This window comes from Malania oleifera, chromosome 6 (genome assembly GCF_029873635.1).
Source record: "Malania oleifera isolate guangnan ecotype guangnan chromosome 6, ASM2987363v1, whole genome shotgun sequence".
Classification (NCBI taxonomy): domain Eukaryota; kingdom Viridiplantae; phylum Streptophyta; class Magnoliopsida; order Santalales; family Ximeniaceae; genus Malania; species Malania oleifera.
In genome coordinates this window covers 14,310,842-14,335,223 of record NC_080422.1, presented here as the reverse complement: position 1 = coordinate 14,335,223, position 24,382 = coordinate 14,310,842, and the positions used below count along the sequence as shown (strand labels likewise).

Genomic DNA, 24,382 nt, shown 5'->3' with positions numbered 1-24,382 from the left:
GATGTTATGTTAGTGTTGAGATTTATAGTCTAGCATGGGTAAAAAAAAATATAATTTGGTGTAGATATTAATGTTGTCATTATTTTAGTGGATCATATATAAATATAACATCTTATAATTGGTTTGGTGAATATGAATCTTATGTGACGAACCGTCTTTCTTAAATATTTTTGTGGTAAAAGTAGGTGCATAAGTATGTCAATTTTACTTGAACTCTCATCCTCTAATTTGGCTTGACTGAATTTTTATTCAAGTTTGAGCTACTCAAATTGTAACGATTCCAAAAATAATATGTGTGTAAATGTTAAAAATAAATAAGATTAATGTTATATTAAATTATTAATTAAATAAACAAATAAAATGAATAGTATTGTAATGAAAAAAAATTAATTGAAATAAATAAATATATATTGTTATTTTAATATATGTTAAAGTTTGGAAACAAAAGCTTAAAGAATTGAAAGGAGATTTCAATCTCCAATTACAGAACCAAAGCCCTCCAATTACAGAGCCAACCCCCCCCCCCCCCCCCAACGGTTTTCAATTCTCTCTCTCTCCTCACGCTCCCCCACTCTCTCTTTTCAGTTTTCTTCCATTGGTAAGCTGAATAAAAAAAATAAATACCACCACGAGGTCTCGATTTCGATTCTGAGCAAGTTAATCAGAGCAAATTTTTGATTTGATAATCTTAGACATCATTCTAAGGTTAAGGTGAGGAGTACAAATTATGTTTGTTAAAATTTTAATTTTAACCAATTAAATTATAATATTTGATTATATTAGACTTTTGTAGATATTCCTAAGATTAAATTAAACTACAGGATTAGATTATATTAGATTTTTTGAAATATTCTTGAGATTAAGTTAAATTGCAGGGATTTGATTAAATTAAATTTCTGAAATTATTTTGGAATTAGATTAAACTGTGGGGATTTGATCATATTGGTGTTTTTAAATATGTTAGAAATTAAATTTAAATATGGAAAGTGAATTTTATTTAGAATTTATTCGTTTAATGGGAGCGTATGAGCCTAGGGATGTTAAAATAGTAATTACTCGGAGGTTGAACTAATTAAATTAGAGTGTGAGAATACATGGATTTGTACGAACGCCGCAAGCATTGCTTTACGATCCCTGTGGGCATTTCTCTAGGAATCAGGTAAGCGGAATAAATTATGTGAGGAACTTTTGGAAATTAATCAATTAAATTAAAATATAATATGAAAATATTATTAGTGATTTTTTTGACTTATCGGGCATTTGAAAATAAGTAGCCTTGGACTATCCTATGTTTTACTAGACAATTATTATACTGTAAAATATTATTGAAAATTTGTGTGACATGAAAAAGGGTTTTAATTAATGTGAATAAATATGTGAAAATATTATATGATGAAATGTGATTTATGTGAGATATATGCTTTATATAGATATGATTTATACAGAAATGATGATATATATATATATATATATATATATATATACAAGTTTTATCAGATATAATGATTTGTGATTTATACAGATACAATTTATACAAATATGATGAAATGAGGCATATACAGACATGATAAGATATACACAGACATGATGTAATATGTATATTGAGTGGTGGAAATGAGAACCTGGTTGGTTATTGATGTTTATGAGAGCATGTTACTGTTGCTAGAGATTGAGTTAGTGTAACTACACAGTTTGGGGAGCGTGTTGGTAATGGAAGTTGATTTAACCTGCGGAGAGATGTTGACCGCTCTTGGGTCCAGAATAGGCTGCAATGGGCCAATCGTACTACAGACGAGGTATTTTGACTTAGCCTGATAGGACAGCCATGGTTAAGTCCTATCTTCGAACCGCACAATTCGGTCATGTGAGGTTATTACATGACAATGATATGAATGAGTTTCCCATTACATATGCGATACACTCATACGATTGTATTTTGACAAATATATTGTTTTGCGTACACAAATATTTACTGAACATTATCATATTTTCAAAAAAAGTATATGGTTGCAAATATATATAGGAATGTGGATATGAGTACATTTATCATGATTTATCAGTTAAATTAATTATTATATGAACATGTTGTGAAACACTAAATCTCATTAGCCACACATTGATAATAATTTATCCCAACTTACTAAGAGGTGTCTTACCCCAAAGATCTTAAACATTTTAGGAAATTCAAACAGCTAAGCAGAGCGAGCTTCGAGATAGAGGAGACATAGTTCCTATAGTTCAAGGTATGTGTTTTTATTTTTTGGAGTGGGGATATGATGTATAATCCTTGAGATATCAGTTGGATTTTTAAGAGTTATATGTATTTATGTGGAGACTCTAGAACTTTGGTATTGTACATAAGGATTAGAAGTATTATGTTTTTCCACTGCATTGACTTTGATGATGATATTATAATATTAGAGATGTATGGTTATAAAAAAAAAGGATTGAAAAATCAGGGTCAAATATCTAAACGAGTTGAGTTAGAATTAAAAAATAGTACTAGAGTTGAGTTTCGAGTCTAAACAAATATATTAACATTATTATTTTTATGTTATAGAAATTATATAGTATATATTCTATAAATATATAATATTATATTTACCTTATATATATATATATTTAATATTAATTTATAGTTGAATCAAACTTGAGTTTTAAAAACTTCTAGCCAAATCAAGTTAAAGTTTAATAAAAGTCGAACTTTAAATTTAATATTTTTAAGTCAAGTCGAGTTTGACTATTTTATTCTACCAATTCCATTGATTCAAATATGCCTATAACTTAAAAAATACACCTAAATACTTAGTTGGAATGCATCACAAGAATTATGACATTCATGGCAAGATGCTTAATATTTTCCCCATCACCATCTAATTATGATCAACACATAGGCATTTTCCTTATTATAATATAGTCATCAAGGCACGCATGTTTGAATAAGTTTTTCCTATAAAAAGAAAGTTTGGGGATTGATTTGATAATATGATAATTTGGTATCGGATACGGACAAACTTTCCAAATTAAATAGGGCCACCAACAAATCACGAAATCACAAAACGCCCATAAATCTTGAAATAGCCTACGATTACGCCCCCTATTCCACAAAAATAGGGATTTGATTTTTGACCTGCATTGACAATTTTCCACGCCACCCGCTAATTGGGATTAGCATTTCTCACCTCGTCTGAATCACCACTTTCAATGAGAATAAAATCTCACTGACCTGACTGGGGATTTTGCGCCGACGCTGCGACTGAAACGGCGTCGTTAGGGGACCAAAACGCTGCCGTTTCGGCTTCGCTGGACGGTGGAGCCGCGCCCGTGCTCACTCTTCTTCACTGTCCATTCACCATGTGTCTATGAAGTTCGGTTTGCCGGGAGCCTAAAGCGGGAGAGGGAGAGAGAGAGAGAGAGAGAGAGAGAGCTCCGCGAAGTCAGAGATTGCCGGGGATACTACACCGGCGAAGGGAGTTGTAGTCGGAGGGGAGGCGGAGGTGGCTCGGTGGTGTGACGTCATACTAAGAGCCGGCGATGTGGACCTCCGGTGCGGCTCGGCCGCCTTCATTCAACGGGACTGCTTCTCCTCTGCCGGGAAACGGCACCAATACGCCGCCGCCGGCTGCCCCTTCTTCAGTGACGAACGACACGATTTCGCCGTCGGGGCCCGAGCTGGACCCGTTTCCGGCGCCGAACGGCATCCCTAGGCTTGCACAAATTGCGTTCGTTTTGGCAATTCTGATTGCAGTAATTTTTATGCTGCTTGGCACGATCATTTACATCCTAATGCGCCGTAGACGCAGGAGACAGGATTTTTACTATGGAGAATCTCCACCAGATTCTAAAGCAGGGAGTGACTATGGAGAACCTCCACCAGAGCCTAAAGAAGGGAGTTACTATGGAGAACCTCCACCAGAGCCTAAAGCAGAGAATGACTATGGAAGACCGCCACCAGGGCCTAAACGTAAGTCCTTGTTGGTAATCTTATTTCCGTTCCTATGTGGTTGTGAAGTTTTTTTGTGCGTCGGAAGCTTTGTGTTTCTCTGTATAATATTTTTACTTCATTGAACTTGCTGTGAAATCTCATCATTTGGTGCTAATGGCCGTGATTGTACGGGGAAGATCAATCTATGAACTGATAATTCAAATCAAATGACGATTCCTGGGGTGCTGTTACAACAAAAGATACCGTTTTGAATGATGAAATGTTTGAAAGCTTTAGCCATAAACTAGCATGTCGAAAAATGCACATTGTGTTCTTGAATATTGCCGTTTTAAATTTTTTCCACAGCAATTGTCTATTAAAACAGTTGAATCTCAAAACGTTACTAAATTATTTGTGCTAAACCATTACGCAAGAAAGGACTGATTGTTTCAATTTCCACGAGCAGTGGGGATGCCTAAATCTGCTAGTTCAGTTTTCTGTTCTTTATTGATCCTTCAGGTGATCCTTTTGCCGATCAACCTCAGCGTTGGCAGCAGAATGCTCCCACACCAACTGACAGTGAAGTCATTTTGCTGCCAAGGCCGAGCACTCCGCCACAGATTGCACTGAAAGACAAGCTGCCACCAGCGTTCGTTCCCACTCCCCACGCACACTCTTCGACGAGTAGCAGCTTTTGCTCTGAGAAGCCACTGCGTCCGGCACCCTCAGGCATTGCCTTGAGTTTCTCTAAGATTGCCTTTACGTATGAAGAACTAGCAATAGCCACAAATGGTTTCTCCAATGCCAATCTCCTCGGTCAAGGTGGCTTTGGCTATGTTCATAAAGGAATCTTTGCAGGTGGGAAAGAGGTAGCGGTCAAGCAGTTGAAAGCTGGAAGCGGACAGGGGGAGCGAGAATTTCAAGCAGAGGTTGAGATTATTAGCCGTGTTCATCACAGACACCTTGTGTCGTTGGTCGGGTATTGCATTTCTGGGACTCAGAGATTGCTCGTCTATGAGTTTGTTCCAAATAGCACCTTGGAGTTCCATTTGCACGGTGAGTCCCTTCAGTGATTGAGCTCCTTGCAGATTGTTTGTGATGCTGATTACTGAATATCTAATTTCTCATTGACCCACTGATTACTGTATATGTTGTTCTTCGTTTTGAGTTGTCAGCCAGCCTGGTCTGTTCTTTTGTTATCTGATAATTATATTCTTACAAGAGAAAGATAACATTGCAGGAAAAGGGAATCCGCTCATGGACTGGACAACAAGGATGAAAATTGCTCTAGGATCTGCAAAGGGACTTGCCTATTTGCATGAGGACTGTGAGTAAACAATGTGCAAGTTTTCTAGTTTAAGGTGTTGATTAGTGCTTGAGTTCTGGTTTTCGTTGAAATAATTGCAATTTCAGGTCAGCCAAGGATCATCCACCGTGATATTAAGGCAGCTAATATTCTTCTCGATTACAATTTTGAGGCGAAGGTAGGGCTTCCAAAATTAGATAATATTTGTGATTCTGAGTTCTCTGTCAAATATATCATACACGTGAAATCATTCTCCCTCTAGGCCCCTCTCAGCATTGGTTCCTAGTTTAATATGCTATGATAAGCAATTTAGGAAAATTTTCTTTCGATACAGAGCTTGAGTTGTATTAAATTTGGATATGATGCAATGTAAAATTGTATTGAAATTTGTCTGAATTCATTCAAATTCAAATATAATGTTCTAAATTCATATTCCCAAAAGCAGCAATTGTTGTTATTATTAAGTGTGCAAATTTAAATCCTACTTTCAGGTTGCAGATTTTGGACTCGCAAAGTTTTCTTTGGATACTGAGACTCATGTCTCTACCCGAGTGATGGGAACTTTTGGGTATGATTCTTCTTTTATTTTTTTAAGAAAAAATATTATTTTTGTTCTTTTTGCTTTGTTATATTTTTAATTATTTTTATTTTTTTTTTCTTTATTTTTTTTTAAAATTTATCAGTTCTCAGCAGACATTGTTGATGTTTCCATCTATTATGCATTTCAATTTAAAATGTTTGAAATATGTTGTAAATAACTTAAAAGGGGTTGAATGAGCATGCTCTATGTTGCATGAATTTTGAGAAGCATCTCAACTAATATTATATTATTTTTATTTTTAAAAAATATTAATATGTTAATTAAAAATAACAGTCAACATAAATATTAATTAAAGTTTTAATTAAAAATTAGTCATATATTATTTTATTATGCATTATAACCTATTAATTATTAATAAAATATGATTAAATTCTAGAATGAACAAAAAGAACCATCTATAAATCTAAATTAATAATATATAAACTAAAAATTTTAATTCAGTTATTAATATTATTTTTGATATAAATTAATGTGATAATTATATGTTATAAATATAAATTAATAACAAGATTATTGTTAATTTATAATTATAATAATATATTATTTTATTTAATAGAAAATATTTAAAATTTAATTAGAAAATTAATATATTATCATTTAAAATTTTAATTATAAAATATATTATTTTTATTACAAATATACATATTGGTTATTATAATTCAATTATGGATTGAACGAGAACTATTTATTAGTTTAAATTAACATTAAATAAATTAAAATTTAAAATTTAATTAATAATATTATTTTTATCATAATTTAGTATGATAGTAATATGTTATAAATATACATTAATAAAAAGATTATTATTAATTAAAATTAATGATTTTATATTATTTTTAATAGAAAATATTTAAATTTTAGTTATAAATAATTAAAATAATTATTAATGAAAATTTTAAATTCAAAAATATTAATATTTGTAATCTAAAAAATATTTAAAATTAATCATATAGTACCACATAATAAAAGTAAGTATCCAAATGCCACTTATTTTAAACACAATCAAACACCACTTATAATATTTAACACCTTTTCAGTTCAACACTTATTATCAATACTTATTAAATTCAGTACTTTTTTTTGAAAAGCAGTTTTGCACAAGTGTTTCCGAACGATTCCTAAATAGAAAAATAAACCAGTAGAAGTACAATGATTCAAAAAAAGTTTTTTGTCTTCATCATATATTGTCCTATTTTCTTAGTTTATTTAGAAAAAAAAATTGAAAATAAACTAAGATATGTTGAAGACTAAGTATATGAAAAGTTTTTGAATTATCCGACATGATTTCAAAGAATTTCCTAGGAGTATCAGTATTTGTTTTCAAGGGTAAATTCAAGTCAACTTGAATAAAGAAAGTAAGATACCCGAAATTTAACCAACTTGAAAATTTTGAAAATTTTAAACTTGAAACTCATTTTGAAATTGACCTGCTTAATTTAATTAAGATCGATGCGGTTATAAAATATATTTTTTTCTAAGCGGTTATATAGTAATATTAAATATGTATAAGACATATTTTATGTATATAACATTAAATGTACCTATAAAAATATATTATATTACTTATACAATATAAAAATAATAAATTAACAAAAGTTTAATAAAGCTTGATTATTCTCTCGATTTTTATTTTAAAGAACTTAAACTCGAGTCACTTGACCCTTCAAACAAACTACTTTAGCTTGAGCTCGACTTGAACTCACTCAAGTAGAGTTTGAGTCGTGTCAAGCTACAGAGTGAGTTGAGCTCATATAACTCACGAGTTAACTCGATGCACTTATATTCTCTTTGTTTTGGGTTTTTGGATTTCCAAAAAAGTCTAAAACTTGTTTCTTATATATAGAGATATTTACTTGTGGACAAAGCCCATAATTTGAGACCACTATGCTAGGAATCTACGAATAATAAACACACGCTAGAAAAATAAGAGACACCAAAAATTACGTGATTCGGTCTAGATTGACCTACGTTTTCACTTGCACACACTTCTCTATTTATAGGTGGCTGGAGAAATTACAGTAAATGGCAAAAAAATTGTAATCAATTTCGGCTTCAATCAATAGTCGCAGACAGCTGCGGATTACTGCTCAACGCGCTTAACAGCTCACATGTGGCACCAGCTCACACGCGTCTCTGGCTCCAGCTACTCAACAATCTCCCACTTGGAGATAGAGACACCTCCTCAACCAGTGATAAATGATGTGCTTAAATATGTCTTCCGTGGATTTGACATGTACCTGCTGACAGCTCCCATTGCTTAGCCAATATCTGGTCTGGTACCAACCATAGCATACATAAGACTTCCAACGGCTAAGGCGTATGGTACATGAGACAGAAGTGACCTGCCAATGGTGTATTTACCATTTTGGTGCTGCTCATGTTAAACCTTTGTAAAATACGGCTAATGTACTCTGACTGAGATAACCGCAACATTCCTTGTTGCTTATCTCTAGAGATCCGCATCCCAAGAATCTGTTTTGCAGGACCCAAGTCTTTCATGTCAAACTCCTCTGACAATTGTTGTTTCAATTTTCTGATCTCTTCTATATATGATCCCACTACTAGAATATCATCAACATATAACAATAGGATAATATAGCTAGTATGATACCTCTTGAAGTAGCAATAGTGGTCGGCATTGCACTTCTGAAAATTTTTCCTCTGCATACAGTTGTCAAACTTCTTGTACCACTACCTAGGAGCTTGTTTGAGACCATATAAGTTCTTCTTCAATTTGCACACAAGATTTTCTTTACTTTTAATTGAGAAACCTTCTGTCTGTTACATATAAATTTTCTCATCAAGATCACCGTGAAGAAATGCTGTCTTCATGTCCAACTGCTCAAGATGTAAGCCTTCTGAGGCAACAATACTCAAGACAGATTTGATGGTTGTCAGCTTCACAATTGGTGTAAAAATATCAATGTAGTCAATTCCTTCCTTTTGCTCGAAACGTTTGATTACTAACTGGGTTTTATACCTCTTGGATCCATCATGCTCTTCTTTGATCCCGTACACCCATTTGTTATGAAGAGTCTTCTTACCTTTGGGCAACTTAGCTAGTTCCCATGTTTTGTTGGAGGTAAGAGATTTCATCTCGTTTTTCATTGCAAGCTTCCCCTTGCTCAAATCTCCTGCCTGACATGCTTCAACATAGAATTCAGGTTCTCCTCCATCTGTGAGAAGTAAATGATTCACATACCTCCTATTTGGTTCATGCTGCCGAGAAGATCTCTTAAGCTCTGGAGCTGGAGTAGGAGGCAATGGTGCAACGATTTGCTCCATAGGTTCCTCTACCTAAGGATTCTCGGTGTTCCGCTATCGTGTCCCTACACCTTTTAGGACATCATCCACATCTACATAGGTTGTTCCAAACTCTGTAGGTTTTGTTGTGTGTCTATCTTTGTACATTACCTTTTCATCAAAAACACATCTTTGTTTCTGATCGCCTTTTTGTTTTCATCATCCCAAATGCGATACTCATATTCATCTGAATGGACTAGCTCAAGTCTCTCATTCTTTGGGGTACTGGTGTTCGTCTGGAAACTGACCCTCTTCTGTTTCCCAAGTATGCAATCCTCACACGTGTCAATCTTCACTAACTGTAAATCACTCAACTTTCCCTTTGAGTGCATCACCCTAAGTCCCTTCTCACTCAGGTGTCCGAGTCATTGATGTCAAATGTTGCTATCATCATTTCCTGTAGCAACTGTAATAGACATGCATGCATTAGGGGTTACATAAAGAGTTCCACTTTTATTATCTTGTGAAATCATGAGTGTACCCTTCGAAATCTTCCATTCATTACCAATGAATGTTGTGTTATATCCTTCATCTATCAGTTGACCGACTGAGATCAAGTTCTTCCTCAGATCTGAAATATATTTGACATCTCTCAGCTTCCATACTGACCCGTTCATCTTGATCTTTACTGCCCCCTTGCCTGTTATGTCGCAAAGTTAATCATTGCCAAGGTATACTTTACCGAAGTCACCTAGTATATACTTCTCTAGGCAATCTCTACTGCAAGTGGCATGAAACGAAGCTCCAGAGTCTAACACCCAAGACTCCTTTTTGCTCTCCAAAGAGCAAATCAACATATCATCATTTTCTAAAGCAACATTTGCTTCTATCTTCGCCTTCGTCTCATATTCTTTCTTCAGACCTTTGCACTAGTTTTTGTAATGACCAGTTTTTCCACAGTTCCAGCATTCTATATTCTTTGTGCCTTGGGAACCTATGTCCTGAGAACCTCTGGGATTTTTGGATTTGGACCGTTTGGACCTAGATTTGCCGCGATTGTTTGATCGTCAATTTCTGCTTCCTCTGCCTCGAATTTCCATGTTCAAGGCTAAACTCGAAGTGGAACCATGGTTTGACTGCATTCTGATTTCTTCCGTCAAAATCATGCTAACGACCTCATCGTATACTAACTTTGATTTTCCTGCGGAACTACTGATTGTAGTAACAATGCCATTCCAACTTTCGGACAATTGACTGAGAATCAGTAGGGCACGAATCTCACTATCAAATGTAATCCCAACTGAAGCGAGTTGATTCGACAACTCGTTGAAACTATTCAAATGCCTAATAAAACTTTCACCTGCAGACATGGTCATAATAAATAACATTTTCATAAGATGTACCTTATTAGCGGCCGACGGTTGCTCGTACATGTTAGAAAGCGCATCCATTAGAGACTTGGTGGTTGATATGTGCTTGATATTAAATGCCACAGACTTTGACAACGTCATTCTGATAGCTAGGATCTATGAATGAGTTGCACTTACCATTGAAGGGAAAGCTAGGATCTATGAACGAGGACGAGTAGGAGTTGCACTTACCATTGAAGGGAAAGCCAGGACCTATGAACAAGGATGAGTAGGAGTTGCTTGACCGTAAAGCTCTTGAAGCTATCAGAATGACGTTGTCAAAGTCTGTGGCATTTAATATCAAGCACATATCAACCACCAAATCTCTAATGGATGCGCTTTCTAACATGTACGAGCAGTCGTCCGCCGCTAATAAGGTACATCTTATGAAAATGTTATTTACTATGACCATGTCTACAGGTGAAAGTTTTAGTAGGCATTTGAATAGTTTCAACGAGTTGTCGAATCAACTCGCTTCAGTTGGGATTACATTTGATAGTGAGATTCGTGCTCTACTGATTCTCAGTCAGTTGCCCGAAAGTTGGAATGGTATTGTTACTGAAATCAGTAGTTCCGCAGGGCAATCAAAGTTAGTATATGATGAGGTCGTTAGCATGATTTTGACGGAAGAAATCAGAATGCAGTCAAACCATAGTTCCACTTCAAGTTTAGCCTTGAACATGGAAAGTTGAGGCAGAGGAAGCAGACACTGACGATCAAACAATCGCGACAAATCTAGGTCCAGATCCAAAAACAGGACACAGGTTCACAAGGCACAAAGAATATAGAATGTTGGAACTGTGGAAAAACCAGTCATTATAGAAATCAATGCAAATGTCCGAAGAAAGAATATGAGACGAAGGTGAAGAAAGAAGTAAATGTTACTTCAGAAAATGATGATATGTTGATCTGCTCTTTGGAGAGCAAAAAGAAGTTTTAGGTGTTAGACTCTGGAGCTTCGTTTCATGCCACTTGCAGTAGAGATTGCCTAGCGAAGTATATATACCAAGTGACTTCGGTAAAGTATACCTTAGCAATGATCAACCTAGCGACATAACTGGCAAGGGGACAGTGAAAATCAAGATGAACAAGTCAGTATGAAAGCTGAGAGATGTCAGATATATTCCAGATCTGAGGAAGAACTTGATCTCAGTTGATCAACTAGCAGATGAAGGATATAACACAACATTCATTGGTAATGAATGGAAGATTTCGAAGGGTGCACTCACGATTGCATTAGGTAATAAAAGTGGAACTCTTTATGTAACCCCTAACACATGCATGTCTATTACAGTTGCTACAGGAAATGATGATAGCAACATTTGGCATCAACGACTCGGACACCTGAGTGAGAAGGGACTCAGGGTGATGCACTCAAAGGGAAAGTTGAGTGATTACAGTCAGTGAAGATTGACACGTGTGAGAATTGCATACTTGGAAAACAGAAGAGGGTCAGTTTCAAGACGAACACCAGTACCCCAAAGAAAGAAGGAGAGACTTGTGCTAGTCCATTCAGATGTATGGGGACCAACGACTATTTCATCCACAATTGGGAAGCATTACTTCGTGACATTTATTGACGATCATTCTCGGAAGGTATGGGTTTACTCCTGAAATACAAATCTGATGCCTTTAAGATTTGGAAAGCAATGGTTGAAAATGAAATTGATTTGAAAATCAAGAAACTGAGAACCGATAACGGTGGTGAGTATGATGACACCGATTTTAAGAAATTCTGCCATGAGAATGGTATCAAGATGGAAAAACTGTGCTAGGTATGCCTCAGCACAATGGCATAGCCGAGTGGATGAATAGATCGTTGACAGAAAAAGCCAGAAGCACGCGTATACAGTCAGGCTTACCAAAGATGTTTTGGGCAGAAGCAGTCAACACAGCAGCTTACTTGATTAATAGGAGTCCATCAGTACCATTGGACTATAGACTACCAGAAGAAGTATGGAGTGGTAAAGAGGTAAGACTTTCACATTTGAGAGTTTTTGGTTGTGTTGCGTATGTACATATCAATGATCATGTCAGGAATAAGCTTAATCCAAAATTCCGAAAATGCACTTTCGTCGATTATGGTGGAGATGAATATGGGTATCGCATTTGGGATGATGAAAACAAAAAGGTGATCAGAAACAGAGATGTGTTTTTTGATGAAAAGGTAATGTACAAAGATACACACACAACAGAACCTACAGAGTTTGAAACAACCCATGTAGATGTGGATGATGTCCCATACGATAGCGGAACACCGAGAATCCTCAGGCAGAGGAACCTGTGGAGCAGATCGTTGCACCATTGCCTCCTACTTCAGCTCAAGAGTTTAGGAGATCTTCTCGGCAGCATGTACCAAATAGGAGGTATGTGAATCATTTATTTCTCACAGATGGAGGAGAACCTGAATTCTATGTTGAAGCATGTCAGGCAGGAGGTTCGAGCAAGGAGGAGCTTGCAATGAAAAATGAGATGAAATCTCTTACCTCCAACAAAACATGGGAACTAGCTAAGTTGCCCAAAGGTAAGAAGGCTCTTCACAACAAATGGGTGTACGGGATCAAAGAAAAGCATGATGGATCCAAGAGGTATAAAGCCTGGTTAGTAGTCAAAGGTTTCGAGCAGAAGGAAGGAATTGACTATATTGATATTTTTGCACCAGTTGTGAAACTGACAACCATCAGATCTGTCTTGAGTATTGTTGCCTCAGAAGGCTTACATCTTGAGCAGTTGGACGTGAAGACGACATTTCTTCACAGTGATCTTGGTGAGAAAATTTATATGTAACAGTCAGAAGGTTTCTCAGTTAAAAGTAAAGAGAATCTTGTGTGCAGATTGAAGAGGAGCTTGTATGGTCTCAAACAAGCTCCTAGGTAGTGGTACAAGAAGTTTGACGGTTGTATACAGAGGAAAAATTTTCAGAAGTGCAATGCCGACCACTATTGCTACTTCAAAAGGTATCGTACTAGCTATATTATCCTATTGTTATATGTTGATGATATGCTAGTCGCGGGATCATATATAGAAGACATCAGAAAATTGAAACAGCAATCGTCAGAGGAGTTTGACATTAAAAGACTTAGGTCCTGCAAAACAAATTCTTGGGATGCAGATCTCTAGAGATAAGTAGTAAGGAACGTTACGGTTATCTCAGTCAGAGTACATTAGCCATGTTTTACAGAGGTGTAACATGAACAGCGCCAAAACGGTAAATACACCATTGGCAGGTCACTTCCGTCTTTCTAAGGATCAGTCTCCCCAGACAGATGATGAAAAAAATTTCATGGCTAAGGTACCATACGCCTTAACCATTGGAAGTCTCATGTATGCTATGGTTGGTACCAGACTAGATATTGGCCAAGCAATGGGAGCTGTTAGCAGGTACATGTCAAATCCAGGAAAGACTTACTAGGAAGCAGTGAAGTTGATTTTGAGATATCCACGTGGCACTATTGATAAGTGCCTATGTTTCAGCAAAAGCGACTTGAAAATTCAAGGTTATGTAGATGCTGATTTTGCAGGTGAAATTGATTATCGCAAAAGCATCACCGGGTATATATTCACTATTGGCACAACAACTATTAGTTGGATGTCGCAGATATAGAAGATTGTTGTTCTATCCACTATAGAAGTTGAGTACATAGCAGTGATAGAAGCAAGTAAAGAGATGATTTGACTTCAAGGTTTGTTAATAGAGGCCGGAATAAAGCAGGAGAGAAATGTTTTGCATGGTGATAGTCAGAGTACAATACATCTAGCAAAGAACTCTACATTTCATTCCAGAACCAAACATATTGGACTTTATTATCACTTCGTCAGATCTCTGTTAGAGGATGGCGTGTTGACACTTGAAAAAAATCCAAAATAGTAGGAATCCAGCATATATGTTAACAAAGGTGGTAACTACAAAAAAGCTGAAGTTGTGTTCAATTTCAGTTGGTCTTCATGCCTGAAGACATATTTGAGCACATCATTTATCACTAATTGAGGAGGCGTCTCCGTCTTCAAGTGGGAGATTGTTGAGTAGCTAGAGCCAGAGACGCGTGTGAGCTGATGCCGCGTGTGAGCTGTTGAGCCACTTTGAGCTGTAATCCGCAGCTATTGATTGAAGCCGAAATTGATTACAATTTAATCTGCCATTTACTATAATTTCTCCAGCCATCTAAAAATAAAGAAGTGTGTGCAAGTGAAAAGGTGTAGAAAAGAGCATGAGGAAGAGTGCAGAGAGAGCTGAGAAGAGAGTTTGTATTTTCTCCCGATTTCATAGTGGATTGTGGTGTGCTCTGTGGATGTAGGTCAATCTAGACCGAACCACGTAATTTCTGGTGTCTCTTATTTTTCTGACGTGTGTTTATTGTGCGTAGATTCCTAACAGTTTGGGAGAGACAAATTTTTCCTAGCCTTCATTCAGCTCTATGCAGTTCCTTTCAAATGAGAGATCTGCAGCGATATACTGTTGGATTGAGCTAAAATTTTAATTGGACGTTCCTGACTCATGGTTCTTCAATCTGATTTTGGGGGGGGGGGGGGTATTTTGATGATATTTCTCCAACCTTCTTCACACTTATACTGATTCATGCTTGTTGAGTGCAATAAGTTGGAAAAATTTTAAATTGAAATTGGTGATATTGGAGCCTGGACCTTTGGTCCCGTAGTTTTTACCCTTTACATTGAGGGAGTTTTTCTGCATTAGAATTTTGTGTTCTTTTGTCTGATTGTGTTGTTTTCATTGTAGGGTAGTTTATCTGCCGAAATAATCTTATGCAAGAATGTGAAAAAAATAATCTGAAACATGGGCAAAAACCCCTATGGAAAAACACAACATAAAAAACAAGAATGCACAAAAACACAAACACACAAAAGAACATAAATGTTAATGTAAAAAACCCCCTCAATGTGAATGGTAAAAACCACAAAACCAAAGGTCCATCAAACTCCACCATCACCAATTGCAGTTTTATATTGTCCAATTCATAACACTTAACAAGAAGTGCATAGAATACTATCAACATATATAAAGCTTCCTGAAACAGTAAGAGTGTGAAGAAAGTTGGAGAAATATCACCAAAACCAGAGCCTGCTGTTTGGCCACAAAACACGTAGCTACAGAAAACCAATTGCCAATCCCACCTTTCAGATGGAAGAACCACGATTCAAGAACGTCTAGTTAAAATTTCAGCTCGATCCAACAATGGATCATTGCAGGTTGCTCGTTTGAATGGAGCTGCACAGAGTTGAATGAAGGCTACTAAAAATCTATTTTTCTCTCCAAACCTCTGTTCTCTTCAATCAACACCTGAAAACCCTAGGGCACATTAGAGATATATATATAGTGACCCGTAGCGGCTCAGCTCAAATTATGGACTTTTTTTTACCAGTAAATATCCCTAAAATCTATGAACAATTTTTGGATTTTTTTCCATGTAGGAAAGGGACTCAGAAACCCAACACTTTGATATAGAAACAATATGATAATAGTCTTAGCTTGACGCGCATACCCCACCTTCTTTGATACAGAAAAGACATGATATGGTCATGGACTCGTGGTCTAGAAGCATTCATGCTTCATAGATGATAACTTAGCGATTCAGTGGCAATAAGAGGATATTACGATGTGAAATCAAATATCCATGGCTCACTAAATTATTTCAATTACACTCCACCACCCAACACACCCCTGAAGAGAATAGAAGAATAGAAAAGTGGACATTCCATTGTTGGATAGGCTATGTTACATTGACACTTGATGTCATTTTTGGGTTTGGATACACAATATATAATGTTATTTGTGGCTCTTATACTTCTGTTTTGATAAGCAGAGAAGAAAGGAGGAAAAATATGAAGGGAGCAGCACAGCAGGATTCGTCGACGAGGAGCCTATGCTCATCGGTGAGGGAACAGCAGAGGTTCGTCGACGAAGGTTTTGAAGCTCGTCGACAAACAATTACCGAGAGCAGAAAACTTTCAGATTTTTGGCATCGTCGACGAGAGCCCTATATTCGTCGACAAAGGGTCTTTTTGGTCTCGTCGACGAGGCCCTGCGTTCGTCGATGAGAGGCGCCTAGGCTGCAGCAGTTTTTCTGAATTTTGAATTTTTTGAACGTTGGGTGGTTGGGCAAATGGGGGGAAACCTCCGTGGAACTTCTATATATGTCATCTGGGCATATTTTGAGATGGGAGATGATCGTTAGAGAACTGTATTGTGTACATTTTGATTTCCTTAGTGAAATTGTGTGTCATTGCTTCCGCGGATGTAGGTTTTGCCGAACCACGTAAAATCTTTGTGTTGATCTTGTTATGGTTATGTGAGTGTTATTTACATTTACTTCTTGTTGTTTATTCTGCTGCGTATCTTCATTATACGATCCATATCACAACATATAAACAGCAGGACTTCTATGATTAGCTGCTCTTGCTGCCCTAACAGAGAAAAATATTGTACTGTTCTGCCAATTTTTGGAGCTGCTAATATTTTGAACAGGGAATACAGTCTTAACAGTGCTTGTGCATCTTGTGTGCTTCCTTTTTCTTATTGCTCACATGCACGCGTACTGCTTGCAGTTACTTGGCCCCAGAGTATGCTTCAAGTGGGAAGCTTACTGATAGGTCAGATGTCTTCTCCTTTGGGGTTGTGCTTCTGGAGTTGATCACTGGGCATCGGCCAATCGATAAAGCTCAATACTTCATTGAAGACAGCATTGTTGACTGGGTGAGAGTTTTCTTGTCCGCCTTCATAAATAGTACTTTCTAATGGTTGAACTTGAATGTATTTGCAAATGCTGGTAAACTCTTCTTGGTACATGACCTCCAGCCATAGGCATAGATAATTCCTATTTTGCATTTTGTTGACATCACATGGCTTTTATTATAAAATAATGACAACTCCTCAACGCAGGCACATCCATTGTGAAAGATATTTGATAGAAGGTCATATCTCACTGTTACACAGTACTTTTTGTTTTGAGTGATGATCATGGTCTTCCAAATTGACTTTTTTGTGTTTCATATTAATACAGGATAGTCCTTAATTACAAACTTGGATGGTATGGGAAATATAACATGTCATATCATTTGATGTTTTAGGCAAGGCCTCTGCTAATGCAAGCTTTTGAAGACGGGAACTTCGATGCCATCGTGGATCCTAGATTGCAGAAGGATTACAACTCCAGTGAGATGGCTCGAATGGTTGCTTGTGCGGCTGTCTGTATCCGTCATTCAGCGCGGCGCCGGCCACGCATGAGCCAGGTAACTCTCAATCAATTCAACGGTGATTGTTGAGTTGAATTCTGCTGTTTCTCTGGGCATGAAATGCAGGTCCTCGTGTTATGACCATTTCTTGTTCAATATTTCAAGTACACTAACAAAGTTTGTACCCTTTCAATTTGACACTTAACTTTATAAGCTGTAATTGAAAGAGAAAGTCTTTTATCTTCATCTCATGTTGGCATTTTAACCCTTCTGCCATCACCACACGAAGCAGGTAGTCCGAGCTTTGGAAGGGAACATATCGCTAGATTCTCTAAACGAGGGGATCAGACCTGGGCATAGCACAGTGTACAGTTCCTATGGAAGCTCAGACTATGACTCGGGCCATTACAACGACCTGAAGAAATTCAGGAAGATGGCATTAGAAAGCCTGGATCATGACCCCAGTGAGGCCAGTGGACCTATCAGCGAGTTCGGCGCGCACCCATCTAGCGCGAGCAGTGGAGATCAGCAAATGTCACAAGGGGTGGAAGTGGGAATGAAGAAGCAAGTCTGATACATTGGTGAAATTGCTGCTCTTTCGCAGATAGAGCTCTTCATTTTTTGATGATTCTTTAATTATCTACATTGCTTTAGAAAACAACTGCATGCATACCACGCCACCCACCCCGTGCGTATCTGCATCATAAGGAGATAGGAGCTGACCATTTTTTAGGTATAAGATGTACAGAATATGTCAGCTTGAATCAATCTTCATCTAATTTTTGGGTGCTTGTTTTAGATATTTTGCCTAAAGGTTTTTTACATTATTGAGGGATACTGATTGAAATGGAATTGTTGGAACCATCTGATCAATGTGTTTTTTTTATTTTTTTCCTGTAGATGTGATCAACCAAATAGCACTCATTAAATGATTCAAATCCAAGGGCAATGGTGCCAAGTAAAGAGTCATTTGAGAGAGAGTGGTAAACTGCAAAGCACCACATGACATTGGCGTTTGGCATGTTAGAATTATGAAATATATTCCTTAGTATGAAATATGTTTCGATTTTATTTTGAATAAGGTGCGTCATTTTTTTTTAATTTGTTTACTTGGGGTAAATTTTGAAGAATGATTTAAATTGACTTTGAGAAGCTCATGAATTTTTTATCTAAGAAATTGATTTACCCAAAGAAGCGAGATGAGATTGAAAAGTAAAACTAAAATTTGAATGAGAAACTTAAAAAAAAATTAAAAAATAGTTATAATTATATTTAGTCCGATTTTATCCTATTTTCGTGCATCAAAGAATAGCCATTAACTATCACTAATCTTAATTGTACAATTCACTAAATAGAATGCCTTAGACAAAAAATTTAAATAGCTTTTGCCCTTGTGAACTACAATTGTATTTTTCAAGGGTAAATTTGCGGCACAATGCGATTTTGAAAAAAATTGATCCTTGCAGAGGGGAATGCCTTAGGGGTGAGATTCTGAAAAAATTAGGTGATAAATATGATTCTATTCTGCTAGGTTTCATTTCACTTTATTTCTATATATCAAATATGCAGTTATAGTGCACAATTACCTTAGTTTTGAATTTTATGCGTACTTATTATATATGATTATCATATTAATTTATGATAAAAATAATTATATTAATTAAATTAAAAAAAAATTAATTTATTTAACATTTATTTAAATCAAGAGATAGTTCTTCATTCAAGAAATGAATTATATATCACTAATAACTAATATGTTAGCCGTGATACATGGTAAAAGTATGTGATTATTAATTAATATATTTTAAATAAAATACTAACATTTTTAATTAAAATTTTAATTTATAATTATATCAGTTTTTACAGTTAAAATTTAAATATTTTCTATAAATTAAAATAGTATAATATTATTACTTTAGTTAACAGTAATCTTGTTACCAAAGTATATAACATATAATTATTACATTAATTTATTTTAAATGTATTAATAAACAAAGTAAATAAACTAATAAACAAAGTAAAAATTTTAGTTTATTAAATATTAATTTAATAGACACTTCTATAATTAAAAATTTGCTTTATAATTATAATAATTTTTAAATTAAATGTAAATATTTTTTATAAATTAAAGTAATGTAATTTTTTTAAATTAAAAATAATCTTGTTATTAATATATGATTTTAACATATGGTTATCACATTAATTTAATTAAAAAATAGTATTAATAACTGAATTAATTTTTTTGTTCATTTAATGCAAATTTAAATTTATAGATTGTCCCTTTTATTCATTTTAAAATTGAATTGTATTTAATTTATAATTACTAAGTTATAATACATATTAAAATAATATATAAATATTTTAAAATATATTTTAATTAAGAAATAATATTTTAAAATTATAATTTAATTAACATTTGTGTTAATGTTTTATTTTTAATTAAAAGTGATCTTATTCTTAATCTATATTTATGATATATATAAAATATCATATTAATTTATTTTAAAATATTATAATTAAATAGTATTTTTAATTTTTCAATATTAATTTAAATTAATAGATGGTTCTTCTTGTTCAATCTAGAATTAATTATGTTTCATCAATAATTAGTAGGTTATAATATATAATAAAATCATATATAATTATCTTCTAATATATTTTTTAAAATTACAAAATAACCACTAAATTTTTTTTATATTTACAAAAATTGACTCATTTATGAACGTCACTTGTAAGTGGTCTAAAAGTTTTTTTTTTTTAATTTCTCAATTTCAATTAAATAGTTTATTTTTTTTTTAAAAGTGATTATGCAAAAGCAAATTTTGCAATAAGTACTTATTGTTGGAATTGATGTGATCCCAAGAGGGGGGTGAATTGAGTTTTAAAATATTTTGAATAAATTAAACATTTATGCTGATTCACCGCATATCACATCTCTTTCATAATACAAACGTGTATGTAAAATAATTAAACTGTGAGTGTAGATACACATGTGTGTAGTATATCTCATTTAATTTAAAAGTGTGCATGCAAATAAATATGACAGTAAATAAATAGGCATACACGTACTGAATTTAAAGTGCAATAATTTAAATGAAATAGGGAGAGAGACACACATGATATTTGTTATCGAAGTTCGGCCAAACCAGCTTACGTCCCCGTCTTGGGCATATCCCCCAAGGATTGCACTAAACCTACTCACTTAAACGGGTGGAGCAGAAGCTGTTTACATCCTCTCCTTACGGGGTGAGGAAAACCCTAATTCAATTTCTAGGCTAAACCTGTCTCATTTACGGGATTGAGACTCTCCAATTCAATTTTCGGGCTGAACTGAACCGATCTCACTTACGAGCCTGAGACTCCCCAATTCAATTACGGGCTGAACTCAACTGATACAAGAAAAACATTTTTGTATATGATAAAATGCTTCTAAATAAAAACAGAGATGTACAACATTTAAACTCTAAATACATGCACTCTCTTATGATATGCATTATGATCAGTAGAGAAAGGGAGTTATCAAATAAATTTGCACAAATAACATATATGGATATAAAATGATTATTATGCTCTCCAACAAAGATTTTTACAAATAAAAGTATTTGGAAAATCTGGAGTTTAAGTTTAAGAAAAATATTTGTGCAATAAATAATTTCTCCCAAAAATGTTTATCAAGAAAAATAACAGGAAGAAATATTAAGGCTACTCTCAAAAATGATTTTAATAAATGAATATGCAAATGAGAGTAAATGTAAATGCCCAAAATAAATATGCTCTCCTTCAAAATAAATTTTGAAATAAATAAATGGAAAGAGAATAGAAGAGATTTGATAAAAATATGCCTCAAAGAAATGATTTTATCAATAAAAATTAATAAAAAATGGTTTGGGGGAATTATGATTAACAAAGGGTTTAGAGAGAATTTGGAGTTAATCAAAATTGTTAATCTGGAGTTATGAGGGAGTTTTATAGATTTTACGAAAATTATGACCGTTGGGGACACGCTCTGTAGAGAGTTGGAAAAATAAATTGATAAAAGTAATAAAGAGAGAGAGAGAGAGAGAAGAATAAGAAAGGGAAGGAAAATTTAAAAAGGGAGAATAGCAGGGCTTCGTCGACGAACATAGGGTCTTCGTCAACGAATATCCCGTAGATTTCGGCGACGAGGTACACATGTCTCGTCGATGAGAGATTATTGAGAAAGTTTAGGCGGTGTGCTCCCGAATGTGAGCAACACAATATTTTGAAGTTCTGTCATACTTTGGAATGTGGTGGCCACTTTGGTGGAAAGAAAACTACAGCCAAAGTACTTCAAAGTGAATTCTTCTAGCCTACACTTTTAAGAGATGCTAACGATTTTTGTCAATCATGTTCACGATGCCAACAAAGTGGGAACATCTCCCAGCGTGATATGATGCCTTTGAGTCCAATTTTGGTGGTGAAACTCTTTGATGTATGGGGGATTGACTTTATAGGCCCTTTCATTCCATCTCAAGGATACATGTACATCCTTGTAGCGGTGGATTACATTTCCAAGGGGATCGAGGCAACTGCAACTAAAACCAACGATCACCGCGTGGTTGTCCATTTTCTTAAAAATCTTTTTAATTGGTTTGGTTGCCCTCGAGCCATCATCAGTGACGGGGGTAAGCATTTTATCAATCTTTATTTTGCGACACTCCTCCGGAGGTACTCCATCACCCATAAGGTCGCCACACCATACCACCCCCAGACTAGTGGCCAATTGGAAGTGTCTAACCGAGAGATCAAGACCATCTTAGAGAAAACTACGAGATCATATAGAAAGGACTGGTCATCTTGGTTAGATAATGCTCTATGGGCATATAGGACAGCTTACAAGACTCCTATCGATATGTCCCCATAGCGCTTGGTCTACGGTAAGGCATGTCACTTGCCAGTAGAGTTAGAACACAGGGCATATTGGGCCATTAAGAAATTCAATTTTGATATGGATGCTGTAGAAACTCATCATTGTCTTCAACTTATTGAGTTGGACGATGCCTCGAAATGCTTCATATGAAAGTGGCCAGTACATACAAAGACAAGACTAAAGCTTTTCACGACAGACACATAGTTGTGAAATCTTTCGTACCGCACCAAATGGTATGGCTTTTCAGTTCAAGATTGAAATTGTTTCCAAGCAAGCTGCGTTCCCGCTGGCAGGGCCTTTATGTTGTGACTCAGGTGTTTCCTCATGGGGCAGTTGAAATAAAAGACCCCATGACTAACACACATTTCAAGGTTAATGGTCAGTGTTTAAAACCATATGTCGAGGGCATTACTGAAGGACTTGTTGAAAAGGTACACTTATGTGACCCGGTTTACCCACCTTGAGCTTCAATGCGTTTGGCTAAAGATGGTAAACTAGCGTTTCCAGGAGGCAACCCGATAGTTTTTTTTTTTTAGGTCCTTAGATTATTTGGAGTAGATTAACTAGACATCAGATTCTTTAAAGTAGGTTTTAGAATAAGTTGGGGGTGCAACCATTGGAGCGACTAGCCCTCCACTAGTATGCAACCTAGTCACCAGATGAGCCTTTGCTCTGAAATCCTAGGTGTGACTGGCACATGAACAAGATGTGATGTGGTCGAGCTAGTTAACTCATTTAAAATCTCATTTCACACCCATTTTGTCAGCTCCCTGCCATTGTGGTCTCTTCGTCGACATCGTCACCCACCTCCTAGCCCTAATCGCTAGCACCCACGCCTCACCTCTCATTCTCTGGTAGCTATCCAGCTGGAGTGCGTAGCTCCGACGACCCATCGTGACCCAATCTCTTCTCTCTGTTTTAGGGTTTCGCTTTTCCGCTTCCTCCCCGCAGTTACTCTTTTTCATCTCTTTGAACTCGCTGCAATGAAGCTACACTCTAGTAAGACCAAAACCGAGCCTGGGGTACTCCTTATGAACATCCTCTCGATGCCGCCAGCACCATAGAGGAGAACAGGGGTCGCGAATGCATACTCCACCGGTGTCACAGGTGGCACCACCAATGCCAGGCAGTGTACCTGTAACGCCCCTGGACCCGCCATGTGGGGCCCAGAGTGTTATGAGAGCAACACACATCTCTCATACCATTCACACAGCAAAAATAATAAAATAACCTCAAAAAAAATATACCAGACTTCTAGATTTACTTATGCAAATCCATAATAATTACAACCCTATTCTTTATACTACAAAACCTGAATAAAATATACATAACATAAAAACTAAAAACATAATCATTCTGGTACCACTCACAAAACTATCCACCCTAGAGCTATCTAAGCTCGATTACCAGGATAACCTGAAAAGATTAAATCATCAACAGGGTGAGACACCTCTTAGTAAGGAAGAAATAATTTATAATAGTGTGTGGCTGAAGTGTTTAATATATAATTAAAATATCCATACAAATGCATTCACAATCCACTAGTAGCCAAAGTAACACGCTCATAATCACAACATAGTCAACGCCTTTGTCATCCAATCACGTGTCCACATTCATAAATATTTTACTGATAATTCCCGAGAATAGGGAAGTCTATCCGCTCATACAAGTAGATTCCCTCTACTCTAGTGCTAACACCAGGGCACTCACCTTTCTTAGTAAGCCCTTGAGTTATATATCGAGGTAAAGTCACCGAGAATAGGGAAGGTCACCCGCCCATACAAGTGGATTCCCTCTACTCTGGTATCCATAAATAATT

General features: G+C 35.7%; 1 protein-coding gene across 3 annotated transcripts; it reads left to right on the top strand.

Annotated features, from left to right (window-relative positions):
* The first annotated feature begins 3,140 nt into the window (after positions 1 to 3,140).
* Positions 3,141 to 18,722, top strand: LOC131157760 (proline-rich receptor-like protein kinase PERK15). Of its 3 annotated transcripts, XM_058112123.1 has the most exons (9): positions 3,175 to 3,964; positions 4,445 to 4,981; positions 5,166 to 5,252; positions 5,339 to 5,409; positions 5,723 to 5,799; positions 17,046 to 17,193; positions 17,568 to 17,729; positions 17,965 to 18,253; positions 18,573 to 18,722. In XM_058112123.1, exons 1-8 carry the CDS (start codon positions 3,535 to 3,537, stop codon positions 18,244 to 18,246), a joined length of 1,794 nt encoding a protein of 597 aa, XP_057968106.1. In that variant the 5' UTR covers positions 3,175 to 3,534; the 3' UTR covers positions 18,247 to 18,253; positions 18,573 to 18,722. The 3 variants fall into 3 exon arrangements, with proteins under 3 accessions (XP_057968105.1, XP_057968107.1, XP_057968106.1); XM_058112122.1 differs by lacking the exon at positions 18,573 to 18,722 and having other exon boundaries at positions 3,141 to 3,964; positions 17,965 to 18,536; XM_058112124.1 differs by lacking the exons at positions 17,046 to 17,193; positions 17,568 to 17,729; positions 17,965 to 18,253; positions 18,573 to 18,722 and adding an exon at positions 16,304 to 16,809 and having other exon boundaries at positions 3,141 to 3,964.
* Positions 18,723 to 24,382: the final 5,660 nt, after the last annotated feature.